A 14,048-nucleotide genomic window follows, 5' to 3' on the forward strand; every position below is an offset into this window, starting at 1 on the left:
AAAGTATTTGCAGTCTCTTCAACAATGAAAATCCCCGGATCCATCTCTAACACAAACCCATGTGTCCAAGGTGATCCAGAATATATAAAGAACTCTAGGAATCAATAAGAAAATGTGGCCGGGTGTGAACGCAGGTGGGGGCTCTTTCCCAATTCAGTGGGGGAAATGGTCTGAGGCCCCAGCTAGGTCCTAATCACTGGGCCATGCGGGGCAGCTCCTGCCTGCCCTGAGCGGGAACTCACTCAGGCCTCCTTAAGCGGGGAGGCTCCCGCGCGGCTCCGCCCCGGGGGTTGCCTTTCCTTAGAAGGCGAAGCCCCAAGCCTCGCCTTTCGCTGGCGGAGAGTCGCGCGGTGCGCCCTGCGCTCCCCTAGACTCCGACGCCGCCGCCGGAGCCCTAGGAGCGCGCGAGGCCCCGCGCACTCCGCGCTCCAGCGGGCTCAGGCGCGGACCGAGCGGGCGCCGGGGCGGGCCCGCGTCCTCGAAGGTTTGAATGTTAGGATCCAGATCGCCGGCGACGGCGGCGAGCAGATCCTGAAGCCAGAACTCCTCCTGGGCCCCCGCGCCCGCGACATGCGGCGGGAGAGGTGAGCGGGGCGCGCGCGGCGTCCCTCCCCTGGCAGACGCGCCATGGGAACGGCCAGGCCAGGGACAAACACCGAGGACGGCGCGGCAGGGCGCGGAGGTCGTGGCAGGGCTGGGCTGGGGTCCTGGCTAGCTCGGAGCAGGCTGGGCTGTGTCTCCCGTCCGCGCCTCCGCCGACCGTGCACTCCTCTTTGAGCGCGAGCACGGCGGCCCCAGAGCAAATCGCCATTTCCCTTCAGCCTTTTTTATCCCCGGCAGCCGCGGGGGGTCTTTGTTATTTAATCCGGAATCTAAAAGAATGTGACTCCGTGTTTTTAAAGACTTGGGGCGGAGAAACGTACGGTTACCCCTGTTGGCCGCAGCCCTTCCCTGGAGCTGTACCCGCCCGGTCTTTCCGTGCGCCCCGGCCTGGTGCGCGGACTCGATCGAGGTGCACACCGCGCCCCTTCCCGCCCTCCTCGCGCAGCCGGCTTTCCCCTCTGCCAGCTGGGCCGGGCGCGCCGGGCTGAGCGCTGTCTGCCCGCAGGTGCGGCGCCTCCCTCCCGCGTCCCCGCCATGGAGGTGCTGCGGCGCTCTTCGGTTTTTGCCGCCGAGATCATGGACGCCTTTGACCGGTCGCCCACCGACAAGGAGCTGGTGGCCCAAGCTAAGGCGCTCGGCCGGGAGTTCGTGCACGCCCGGCTCCTGCGCGCCGGCCTCTCCTGGAGCGCGCCCGAGCGCGCCGCGCTCGCCCCGGGCGGCCGCCTCGCAGAGGTGTGCACGGTGCTGCTGCGCCTGGGTGAGTGTGGGACCAGGCGGGATGGGTCCCCAGACTGCGCCTTCTGAGCTGGTCCGCTGGGTTGGGCCCACTGCACCTTAGGGTACAGCTGTCTCCACAGTGACCCGCCCACGGGGTGACCTGGCCAGTACCCTCCACTTCTGGGCCTCAATCTTCCTCTGGGGCAGAGAGGGGGCGGAATAGCCATGCGTGGAGGCAGGCTACCCAGGCGATGCTCCCCCTCTCTCACAGTCCTGAATTTACCCCTCTCAGGGGCTCCCTGCACTCTACAGACCTCCCCCAACTTGTCTGCTCAGCCCAGATTTCAGACAGCCTGGCCATAAAGGATAGAAAGCTGTAGGAAGAATAACGTTTTGGTGGCTACATTTCCAGTGACCCTTGTACTCAGCTGGGCACAAATATCCTTGGTCGGACCACGTGCCGGTGTTTATTTTGGAAAATAGGTCCTTTTAGTTACTGGCTGAAATCCTGCCGTCTGCTGCTCTTTTTTCTTGATTTGGAGGCCACCAAGGGTCCCCCTCCCGGCAGAACTGGGTGCCCAGGACAGCTGACACCACCGTGGGGCTGGCCTATATTTGTTTCTGGGATCACACCCAACCCAATAATTGTCTCCACCTTCTCCAGGGTCTGGACCCCTCACCATGGGCACTGAGGTCCTGACCTCCAGCCATTCTCAGTTCTGGGAGTGGGCACTTGGAGAGCAGGAGGCAGCAAAGATGGACCCTGACCAGTCCTCTCCACGCCAAGTGTGGGGAGAGGCTGACACTCGTGTTTGCTTGTCCCTGTTTTTGTGTGGCCCCTGGGAGCAGGGTTGTATGTGTATCTGGCCTCCCAGGAATGTGTGTGAGAGACACGGAATCATTGGGGGCCTGTGCAGGGCTCCAGAAGGGTGGTGTCCCACCTGGGCCGTGGGTGTGGAGAGCAAGTGGGTTTGGGGATCAGTCAAGGGTCTGGAGCGCCTGGACTCCCGTGAGGTCAGCTGCCCACTGCTGTTTCTTCTAGCTGGGCTGTGGGGACGACACTGGGGGGCACCTTCTAGACTCTAGAGGACCCCTGGCAGGGCTTGGAGAAGTCCTGTCTGTCATGGCTTGCTCTGCAACCTGGCACTGGCCTTGTAGGGCTGCCCCTACCCTAAGCCTGGTGTCCCTGTTGTTTAAGCTCGTCTGAAAAGCCCTGCTTTGCACTGCAGATCTGATGGGCTCATTTTTGTCCCTTCAGTCCTCTGTTCCACTCTGAGAGCCCCATCCCTTGGGCCTGGGCCTGGGTATTGCACTGGCCCTCTCAGAAACTCGGCCTTCAAGGCCCTTTCCCAGTGTGCAGCCCGGCCACTCCCAGTCTCTGGGGCACAGCCCCTGCCAGATGGCTGAGGGGGCCTTGGAGGGAGGTGACTTGGGTCCCCAGAGTGAGCGTGTGTCTCATTCCCTGCATCCTGCCCTGGGCCTGTTGCTGCCTCCCTGCCCCCAGCTCCTCCTCAGCAAACGCCCAGCTCCGGGGACAGCGCACACAGGAAGAAGCTGGGTCACTTCCCATGCTCAGTCTCTTGGGATAATTCCCCAGCAGCCCCCAAGGTCTCTGTGGGAACAGCCAGGCCAGCCCTGGGAATTTCCATGCCCCTCATTACCCCGCCTCAGTTCTGCTTGGACCAGATCTTAATTAATTAGATAGTGTGCAGCTGGCTCCAGGGATGACTCTGGCGTCCTTATCGGCCAGGACTGTCCAGTCGGCGTTTCCCTGTTTGCTTTGGCTGGAGAGGTGGGCTGAGAGACACCCAGTGCGCGTCTGTGGAATTCCCGGCACGCCACTGCCAGGGGCGCCGCAGGGAGCGCAGGCGGCAGGCAGGGCTGGTGACAGGGCCTGTCCTCCGCAGTGTGGCCGCCCATGCACACACCCACTTGGCACAAGCACAGTTGGAGCTCGGGCAGTGCTGGAGGCCCCGGATGATGGCTCAGTTTCTTGGTTCACCAAGCGGCGCTGGGGTCTGAGTGAGAGTGGCCTCTGAGGCAGTGGCCAGGGCTGCCCACCTGTGTGGGTCGAAGTCCCTGCCCTTGTTGGATCTGGCTGCTTGCCCTGTCTGCCTGCTGCCCGGGCAGCTCACTGTGGGCCATGAGTCACCCATCAGGCACGGCCCATGCTCCTCCCGGGATTCCCACCCCACCAGCCCAGCCGGATTGGCCTTAGGTTGGGGGTGGCGGGGAGTAGGGGGAGCTGGCTCATCAGAAGGGGTGGGCCACAGAGCAGGTTCTGAGAGTGCCCACCCCACCTCCCTGGTCTTCCTCTGCCCAGGGGCTGAGTGGGGGTCAGATATAGGCCAGTCAGTGCAGGAAGGGTTTCCAAGCCAGCTGTGGCAATGGGGCTGAGGAGTGGGCTGGTCCCAGGCCCTTGTGACAGGGGGCTGGGGTCAGGCAGGTGTGGTGCCCTCTGACCCCCCATGTGACTGCAGGGGATGAGCTGGAGCTGATTCGGCCCAGCATCTACCGCAACGTGGCGCGCCAGCTGAACATCTCCCTGCACTCTGAGAGCGTGGTGACCGACGCCTTCCTGGCTGTGGCCGCCCAGATCTTTGCTGCAGGTACGTCTGCATCCAGCCCAGGAAGCCAACAATGCCAGTGTGGCCCTGGGGTCAGGGCCGGGGCCGGGGCCGGGGCCGGGGCCGGGGCTCTGCTGCTCTCTTGGTAAAGACAGGGGGCCTGCCAGGCAGCTGGCACAGAGCCTCACATGGTTCTTGTTGGACGTTAGCTGAGGCTGCAGTGACCTGAAGTCCTGACTGGGCTGGATGGGGCCAGGGAGTCCTGCACGCGTCCTGTGGGGCTTGGGTTTCACTCGGCCAGACGACCAGGGACAGAGCAGGGCCTGAGTCGTAGGCCTCTCTCAGTTGTGGCAAGTGTGGCAGCAAGACACGGGACACGGGACACGGGACTGGCCCGGACTGGGGGCTGCCCGTTGCAGAGTCCAGCCTCCAGCGCCACCACTGGGTGGGTCAGTGCTGACCGCCCGGGCAGAAGTGACCATGGTGAAGACGGCATGAGGGGGTGCTTCGGTGGGCTGGGAATGTCTTCCTCCAGAATGTCCTCCCAGTGCTGACCCGGATCCTGGGAAGCCCTGGGGGGTGGAGGGATTGTGACCTGTCAGGCACCTTGTGGAGGGTGAGGTGGGTGGGGCCATGGAGAAAGCAGGAGGGCGAGGTGGGTGTCCTGGCTGACGCCTGCCCTTGGCTCATCCTGGACTCCCAAAGCCCTGGCCCGATGCCGGCGCGTGGGTGGCCGCCTGTGTCTGTCTCCAGGCTGTCAGGCAGCTGGTTTACGAGCCCAAGGCTGGCTTTAAAAGGAAGGTTCATCTGTGAGAAGGCAGCTCCGGCCTGCTAGTGGTTGGGACTGAGCAGGGAGGCGGGGGCCTGGCCCCTGTTGGTTGTGTGTGTGAGAGGGGCCAGAGCATCCTACCCTAGCCTGCCCAGCCTCGCCCAGTGCGGGGACAGGCCTGAGAGGTGCCCTCCTGCTTGTTGCCTGTGGGCTCCTTGTCACCCCTCGTCCATCCCAGCCCTCGGGGTCCGTGGACCCTTTCACCACAGGGTGAGCCCAGCATCAGGCAGTTGCTGGCCCTTGTCCCTTTCTGCTTTTGGCTCTTGCCAAGCTGCCGCCAGGCCTTGCACAGGCTGACCCTCGGGCTGGGCTCCCCTTCTTTCTCCGCTAGGCCTCTGGTCGGGGCTGGGGCGGGGGCGGTGCCGGTGCTGTGGGCAGCTCCAGGACTGGAGGGCAGATTCCCATGGTGGCCTCTGCAGTGGTCGAGCCCCCTCCAAGGGAGAGGCAACTTTGGGCTTCTCAATTCACTTCCGTGGAAAAACTAATTTTTCCCTCCCAGATTAACAGTTGGCAAGAGTTTGCATTTTTTCCCTTATCACAAGAGCAAATTATTTTACCAGAGAAGAATCAGAAAGTAAAAACTCTTAGAAATAATACTAAAAAGACAACCCGGTTTAAAAATGAACACAGGATCTGAACAGACATTTTTCCAGGGAAGATGTACAAATGGCCGGTAAGCCCACGAAAAGATCAGTCGCTGTCAGTCATTAGGGAGACACACACCAAAACTACCAGGGACAACCTTTGGCACCTGGGAGGCTCAGGTAAGAGCATCAGTAGCACATGTGTTGGTGAGGATCGGAAGAGTTGGAAGCCCCATTAGCTGCTGGCAGGAATGGGAAGAGGGCCGATGCTTGGACGAGTGCCAGAGTCTGTAAGGCAGGTGCCATGAGAGCCGGAGAAATGAGAACACATCACACAGAAACTGGCGCACAGATGTTCAGAGCAGCAAGATTCCTGAGAGTCAGGAAGGCGCAGCGACCCGAGTGTTCATCACCAGAGTGGTAGACAAGTGGAGTGTGGTCCATCCACGGGATGGAATGTTATTTGGCCACGAAAGGATGCACCTCGACCTGGATGGGCCTGGACGGCGTGGTGAGTGAAAGGAGGCAGACACGCTGGGACACACAGTGATTCCATAGGTGACGTGTCCACAGGACAGGTGCCTGGGCCAGCGGATGGGCGTGACTGCTCATGGGGGCAGGTTGCTTTTTGGGGTGATGAGAATGTTCTGGAATGGCTGCACAACTTTGTGGATGGACTAAAACACGTTATCTCACTTTAGAGGGATGAGTTTAGGGTAGTGATACTACATCTCCATAAATGGTAAAACAAAAGGAAACAGGATGTCCCTGGACTCACTGTCCTCTCGGGGCAGCAGGCACCTCTCTGCAGACCGCACCACAGAACCTGCTGTCACGGTCTCAGATTCCAGGCTGTAGCCAGGCGGCGGGCTCCGTCCCCACCGCCCACATCAAGCCTTCACCTGAGAGTGCTGAGCCTAGGGGTGCCCAAAGCCCAGCTGTGAGCAGAACAGGCCCGGTGCCCTGTGGCATCTGGTAAATGGGGAGCATAGTGTGAGGGCCTGAATGGTGCTAGGAGGGGGACCTGATTAGACCCTGGTGGTGGGGGAACCGTGGCCTGAGAGGGATGAGCCAGCTCTGGCATTTCAGACTTGGGCCTATTTTGACAGAGGGAAGTAACAGTGACAGGAGGTTTTTAAGCAAGGGAGTGACATGATTTGATTCATCAAGTTTTTATTGAGGTGAAATTCATATAACACAGCTAGCCATTTTAAAGTGTACAATTCCGTGGCATGTAGTGGGTTCACACTGAGCACCACCCTGGAGTTTTTCACCATCAGGAGGAATACGCATGCTCATTAGCTGTCCCTCCCCCCACCCCTGTCCCCGTAACCATGGACCTGCTTCCTGGACATCGTGTAGATGGGCTCATACGGGTGGCCTTGGTGTCACTGCCCTTGCTGAGTGGACGTCGGAGGTGTGTCCAGGCTGCAGTGAGTGTCCATGCCTCTCTCCTTACGGCCGAGTCACACACCATTGACTGGATGACCCTAGTGCATTTGTCATTTCCAGCTTTTGGTGATTGGGAATAAGGCTGCTGTGAACTTTGTGAACAAGTATCTGCTCAAGCTGATTTCTGATTCATATTGATAGCTGTGCTGCTGTGTAGGTAGACGGAAGGGCTTCATCTCTGCCCGCGTGTCCTCTCAGCCTACAGGTGGCTGTGCGTCCATTGCGAGGCTGCAGCTGCCTGGGGCTCATGTTGCCATCTGAGTTCTGATCTCGTGGACTACCGTCTGCATCCCATTGTAATGCACCCTCGGGTTATTAGTGAGCATTTTTCATGTCTAATGCATTATTTCTGTTTTTCCTTTTGTGAATCAGCTGTTCATGTTCTGTGCTTATTTCTTCTCATTAATTTATAAAATATTTTTATATATTAAGGGAATTCATACCATATAATGTGCAAGCATATTTCTCTGGGTGGTTCTTCTCAGCTCTACCTCTCCCCCCGCCACACGCAGCTTGGTGGTCTGGGAAGGCCCTTCCTCCCATGGAACACCCTGCTGCCCCACAGAGAGGGTGCTCAGGGGGACAGACAGGTGGGCAGGTGTGCCTCAGAGCTTCTTACTGTCCACTGTGTCCAGCTGCAAGTCAGTTAGCACCCTCCACCCCCTCAGCTTCCTCCTCGCTGAATACTTTGCCGTCCCATTGCCTCCTCCAGGAGATGGGGGCTGAGCAGGGTCGTCCGGGGCTCTGGCACAAGTGCACAGTTAGGCAGTGGAGTCCAAAGAAATCTCTGCCTAAGAACTACCCAAAGGGTGGGCAGGACTGACCTGCAGCAGATGATGGCCAGGCACCTGTTCAGGGGGCGCTGTGGGTAGTGGCTAGCCCCCTGAGTTTCACCCCCAGCCATCATGGGACCCCGAGGGCTGGACTGGAGCAGGGTTTTGGTGGCCTTCTGCTGACCAGCATCTTCTCCCTGCAGGCATCACGTGGGGCAAGGTGGTGTCCCTGTACTTGGTGGCTGCGGGGCTGGCTGTGGACTGTGTGCGGCAGGCCCAGCCTGCCATGGTTCATGCTCTCGTCGATTGCCTCGGGGAATTTGTGCGCAAGACCCTGGCAACCTGGCTGCGGAGGCGCGGTGGATGGGTGAGTGGGGTCTGGGGGTGCAGGGGTGCTGAGAAGGGGAGTGGTGCTAAAGGTGGGAGGACGAGTAAGGGTTGGGCTGATGGGTCCAGGACTGGCCTGCTGCCCCACCTCAGTGTTGACCTCTCCCTCCACCCCCAACTCCAGCTCTAAAGACCCGCTGCCTGGCCCCTGCACTGCAGAAGGCGGCCTGGGGAGGGATTTCAGGCCTGAGAGGGAAAGGCCCAGCACTGCCGTGCCCTGCCCTCCCCACGGGGCTCCAGTGCCTAGTGAGCGATGGCATTGGTCATCTGCAACACTGTCTCCATGCCCCTAACTACTCACCTGGCCCAGCCAGACCTTGGGGACTGCTGGGCCCTGGGCATGGGGTGGGGCACCCTCACCCATAGATCTGTTTTCTCTGTAAAATAGGTGGGACACACTGGCAGGAGTGTCGAGCTCAGCCCTCTGTTGAGGTTGCAGCCAGGGGCTGTGGTCTCATCTGAAGGGGGCATTGGGCGGGGAGGTATTGCCTGCAGGTGACTCCCGTGGCTGTGGCACCCCCAGCACAGGGACTCTGAGGCCTCTGTCCTCTCCTGCCCGCTCCCACGGGAGCCCCACTGGGGCTGGACATGGTGGCTTCCTGGCATGGGGCCCAGCTGCCTCCTCTCCCAGCTGAGCTCCCTTCCCTTCTCACCCTCTGAATCCTCATGGAGGGTTTGGTCCCTGCTGGAACCTTCAGTCCCCACCAGACCACAGACCTTCCCTTCATGGCTCAGTGCTCCCTGTCGGCTCGGCTGACACAGGTGGAAGGCTCGGGGGCCTCCGCTCCCCAGCTCTGTTCTCAACTGTCCCTTTCTCCCTGCAGACCGACGTCCTCAAGTGTGTGGTCAGCAGCAACCCTGGCTTCCAGTCCCATTGGCTTGTGACTGCACTCTGCAGCTTCGGCCGCTTCGTGAAGGCTGCCTTCTTTGTGCTGTTGCCAGAAAGATGAACCTGGCCCTGGAACCAGGAGGCTCTGGGCCGGGGCACTGCCCTCCTCCCGCAGAGCCCCTCCTCCCGCGAGCCCCTTCTCTGTACACCCAGACCCCCGGGAAGTGGGAACGCAGGCTCCCCTGGGCCTGGAGCTGGCCTTCAGTGCCCGCCTGTGGCCCTGCTCCATTGTGCCTCTTGTGGAGCCAGAAGGTCAGGGTGACCTCCCGGACCCAAAAGGAAGGCAGCTGGGAACACCAAACTCTCACTTGACACCAGGGTCCCATCCACGAAGGGTGACCATGTCAGGACATTGGACCTGAAGGTGACTTGGGCCTGGCCAAGGCTAGAGGAGCCGTGGGATCTTACCGACCCCACAGAGCCTAAGGCTCAGGTGCTGTTGCTTAATCCATCCCTGGTGGGAGAGTGCGCCCACCTGTGGCAGGGACCGGGATTGGGCTCCAGGCCGGCACGCCTGATCTGTGAATGCACCAACTCCTGACCTACGAGGACAGGGGTGTGTGTGTTCGATTCCAATAAAGTGTCACAGCAGTGGAAGGCGACCTGCCTGTGTCTGTGTACCTATCCTCCCTGCGGCTGCCCGGACCGGACAGGAGGCAGGTGAATCCTGCGTGATAGGCCGTCTTCCCTCATCGGCTGCCCTCTGCTCCTGTGGGCCACAAGCAGGAGCTCACACACCAGCCCGCACACACAGGTGAACAAGAGCAGGGTGCCCAGTCGCCCTACTCCCCACAAATCCCGTCCGTCCCTGCCATTCCCATCCCTTTGCTTGGCTCACACAGCCCTTTCCCCACTGCAGCCTGCCCCATGGCCCTGAGCCTGGCTCCCGTCTGTCCCCAGCAGGGCCTGTCCCTGCAGCCCATCCGACTCCCGCTCAAGCCACAGGCACACGGCACAGGAGGCCTGCAATGTGGCTTCTCAGCCTCAGTTTCCCTTTCTGTACAAGGCAGGTTGAGCCAGACGACTGCTAAGGTCCAGCCCTGCTTCCCGTGCAGCCTCGGGAAGAAGAAAGGTCCCGATGGCGCAGCTTTCCTCATTGCCCCTCCTGGCCCCCTAGCCCCCTGCACTGTCCCCTCAGCCTCTGCTCAGCACCCCTTCCCCAGTGGCCTTGCAGTGTGAGGTCTGGCAGGTGGAGAGAAGGAAGGGAGCAGGCAGGAGAAAGGGATGGGGGGTGGAGAGGAAGAGGACAGCCTCAGACCAGTGCTGCACAAGGCCACCCTGCTTGCCCCCGCCTTCTGTCATTCACTTGGACCAAATGTGCTGGCATTTCCAGCATAAGAAGGTAATGTTTCAGATGCTGAGAGCACTCAGGAGCACAGGGGTGAAGTGACACATCAGTGGTCTATGCATATGCAGGTTGAAGACACTGGGGGAGGTGCCCCATTTCCAACAGCAGCAAAGGATCACGTTCGAGGTGTGAAGCCTCTGTGAGGACAATCAGGACCCTAAAGACACCCAAGTAGACGAGCAGACAGAAACACCAGCTTCCGGAGAGGAAACCCACGCGAGGAGACAGTTCTCCACGTTTATAAACTTAATGTAATCCTTACCAAAAAAATACCAGAATGTTTTTTTCCTAAATTTAAACAAGCTAGTTATAAAGTTCATATGAGAGAAACCAAAAAGCAAAATCAGCCAGAAAAACGCTGAAAAAGAAGAGGAATGAGGAGGGACCAGGCCGTCTCTACCAGGCACCAGACCAGCTGCAGACGGGCAGAGACTCGGGCCCAGCCTCAGGATAAGCCCGGGGGCGGCTGCAGCTCAGGCAGCAGGGAGGATGGGTTTGTCACTGATTGTCGACTCACAGTGAGCCACTGGGAAAAACACTAAACCAGACCGTACATCCCACTGCACCAGTCAAACTCCAAATGGACCAAAGAGCTAAATATAAAAAATGAAACAAGTACTAGAAAAAAAAAAGTGAATTTCTTTGGAACTGAGGAGTGGGCAAAACACTCCCAAATAAGATTTAAAATCCAGGAACAATAAAAGACAACAAAGTAAATGCCCAGCATGAGGGGACCTGCTGGATGAACTGGCACACGGCTTCTCAGGGTCACCCTACAGCTGGGCTCTGTGAGGGGCAAAATGTACCTTAGCTTACCATTTTTGTTGTTGTTTGTTTGTTTTTGGTTAATCTTCACCGGAGGATATTTTTCCATTGATTTTTAGAGAGAGTGGCAGAGAAGGGGAGAGATAGAACTATTGATGTAAGAGAGACACATCGATTGGTTGCCTCCCACATGTGCCCCAAAAGGGGCTGGGGATCAAGCCTGCAACTAAGGTACATGCCCTTGCCTGGAATCGAACCTGGGACCCTTCAGTCCGAGAGCTGATGCTTTATCCACTGAGTCAAACCAACTAGGACAAACTTACAGTTTTGATATTGACAATAAAGTAATATAGGATGTTTTACACAAAGCTAACCTAAGAGAACACTCAGTTTGTAGAAGTTAAATTAGTTTGTGTATCAAGTTGATGACATAAGCAACCAGAGAAATTGCTCATTCCATTTATATATACTTGAGAAAGAGAGAGAAACATAGATCAGTTGCCTCCTGGATGCACCCTGACCGGGACCGAACCCGCAACCTGGGTATGTGCCCTGACTAGGAATTGAACCAGTGACCTTTCCATGCATGGGTTGAGCCTCACTGGCCAGGGCTCCAATTATATTTTAACTATATCTTTAATGAGGAAGGCATAAAAACTAACAAAAATATCAAACTTTGCCCTGACCAGTTTGGCTCAGTGGATGGAGCGTTAGCCTGCGGACTGAAGGGTCCCAGGTTTGATTCCGGTCAGGCGCATGTGCCTTGGTTGCGGGCACATCCCCAGTAGCGGGTGTGCAGGAGGCAGCTGATTGATGTTTCTCTTTCATCAATGTTTCTAACTCTCCCTCTCCCCTCCTCTCTGTAAAAAATCAATAAAATATATTTTAAAAAATATATCAAACTTTAATCAGTAATCTAATTGTTAATAAGAATGTTATTATACCAAAATAATTGTGTCCTGTAGAATAAAGCAAATAATTTCAATGTTTTGAAGAACCAAGATTTTCATCTTAAAAGATGTAAAATGAAAAATTTTAAGGAAAAAACTTTAAAATCTTAAATTTTTAATTGGAAACAGTGTGGACACATACTTTTTTTTTTTCCTTCTTAAAAAATGTGTATGCTGCATGCCTAAGCGTTTCAGGGTGAAGGGTCATGCAGCACCTTCATCTCGCATAGTTCAGTGAAAATAAATCAATTATAAAATGATTTTTCAGTTCTGCCCATGGAACAGGCCTGGAAGCAGAGCGGCTGCCTGTGGTCTCTGAGTCCTACCCTCTCCAATGCCCCACCCCCAGTAAGAATGGGCTCTGGGGCAGGAGATATGGGGGGCAGTGGTGGTGCTGGAACAGAGAGTCATCGGGGCTGGGGGGGCTCTGTCAGGCCAACTATGGGATCATGGGAGCACCTCCCATCTGTCAGAGAGAAAAAGGCTGCAGTGGACTAGAATTCTATCAAATGTACAGAAGTACCGGCTCGAGCAGGAGCAGGAGGAGCTGAGGGGTGGTGTGGGGGTGTGAAAAGAGCTCGATCCTCGGGCATCACCCAGGGTTAGCACATTCTTACTCTAAGAATTCACAATTAAAGGTGAGAATGAAGAGGTGGCTGTCCAGACCTCCACACAGGAGGGTCTGAACATCAGCCCCTGACTGGGCAGGTCCTGGTGGAAGGTCACATCCCACAGCTTCCTTGTGAGAGGCTTGTCTTCACCTTGAGGGAGCCTGTCTGCTGTTCTTGTGCATCTGGCATAACATGTCTTTGGAACGTCAGAGAACTTTTCACTTCCAGACCCTCAAAAGCGGCCCACTAGCGGCAGGGCAGGACCGCGTGGAAACTCATCTCGTTGCTGCAAGGTCTCTCCTCACTGTGATTGTGTGAACCATCCTGCACCCACCAATGTAAAGCAGGCGTGTATCTACTTTCCTCTCTAGCCAAGCCTAGAGATTTCCCTGCCACCAGTGGACTTCATGTGACCTTTCTGCCATCTCTTTTGATCCTAAAAGAACTGCAAAAGCACCCTTCTCCGGAGCATTGTCTCAGTCCGTGGAGATCTTACTTCTGGGCATGTCCTCAAAGTCCTGGCTCAAAATAGACTCACTAAAGGCTTTTTACAAGTTTGAGTATTTCTTTTGTCAATACTTGAAAGAATTATGCTTCTATGCTGGCTTTCTGGTGTGAACATTTTCAGGGAAACAACACTTAGCCTAGTGGAAGCAGAAGTTCTTCTGAGGGAGTCCCAGCCCCGAATGCAGAAGTAATGACAACTGGGCCACCACTCTCATCAAGGGGCTGCTTCGGGCAATGTCCTCGGCGGCAAACCTTTCACGTGAAAGGCCGTCCCCATCCTCAAAGTGAGACCAGCTGACTGTGCGGACTGGGCACCCTGCAGGGAGTGAGTCCAACAAGAACTCGCCATCCAGCTTCCAGACTACATGAAATAGAGGGGATAGAGGGACACGGCAGACACTACAAGAAGCTCAGGTGAACCGACTGCAGCCTGGGGATGCCTTGAGGAGTAGTGACCAGCTTCCCAACTAGCAGTGGCAGGAGTTGGGGGTAAGATGATCGGTCAGTTATTTGCTTCTCATTTCTCAGCTTTGCTCCGAGTGCTGCCCTCCCTTCCAGCTCAGTGCAGGGGTGAGATACAGGGTGTGGGACAGAGGGGCAGGTGCTGGGGCAGGATTTGGTCAGGTGTGGGGTGTGATGCAGGGGCAGCATGTGGGGTTTGGGGTGGGATGCAAGGGCAGGATGTGGAGGTGGGATGTGGGATGCAGGGGAGGGACTTCCTTGATGCTCCCAGCATCTTTTGGCTTCTCTCCAGCAGTGGAGACAGCTGATACCAGCCTTCAAGGTCCCTGGTGCTATGGTCTGAATGTTCCTTTTCCCCAAATCCATGTTAACATCCGAGTCTCCCAGTGATGGTAGGAGGAGGTAGGGCTTTTGGAAGAGATTAAGACATGATGGCTCCATCCTCAGGAGGAATCCGTGCCCTTGCTACAGACCCCAGAGAGATCCCCCATCCCACTGCCCGTGAAGTTACAGCAGAGATGTGGCTGCAAGGGAGGGGCCCTCATCGGACCCAATGGCCCAGTACCATACATGACCTTGGGCTTCCAGCTTCCAGACTGTAAGA

The 14,048-nt window shown here is 57.1% G+C and overlaps 1 protein-coding gene across 1 annotated transcript; it reads left to right on the forward strand.

The window, feature by feature from the left end:
* Positions 1-342: 342 nt before the first annotated feature.
* BOK (BCL2 family apoptosis regulator BOK) lies at positions 343-9,403 on the forward strand. Its single transcript, XM_070422610.1, has 5 exons — positions 343-584; positions 1,109-1,360; positions 3,801-3,929; positions 7,729-7,892; positions 8,737-9,403. The coding sequence occupies exons 2-5, from the start codon at positions 1,138-1,140 to the stop codon at positions 8,860-8,862; spliced, it is 642 nt and encodes a 213-aa protein (XP_070278711.1). The 5' UTR covers positions 343-584; positions 1,109-1,137; the 3' UTR covers positions 8,863-9,403.
* The last annotated feature ends 4,645 nt before the right edge of the window (positions 9,404-14,048 follow it).

The sequence above is a fragment of the Myotis yumanensis genome, unplaced genomic scaffold (genome assembly GCF_028538775.1).
Source record: "Myotis yumanensis isolate MYYU_CA2020_CCGP unplaced genomic scaffold, mMyoYum1.0.hap1 SCAF_8, whole genome shotgun sequence".
NCBI classification, from domain to species: Eukaryota; Metazoa; Chordata; class Mammalia; order Chiroptera; family Vespertilionidae; genus Myotis; species Myotis yumanensis.

Coding starts and splice junctions, on each gene's coding strand:
- BOK (XM_070422610.1), top strand. CDS start 1,138: ATGGAGGTGCTGCGGCGCTCTTCGGTTTTTGCCGCCGAGATCATGGAC. Junction 1,361..3,800: donor CACGGTGCTGCTGCGCCTGG/GTGAGTGTGGGA, acceptor ATGTGACTGCAG/GGGATGAGCTGGAGCTGATT. Junction 3,930..7,728: donor CGCCCAGATCTTTGCTGCAG/GTACGTCTGCAT, acceptor TTCTCCCTGCAG/GCATCACGTGGGGCAAGGTG.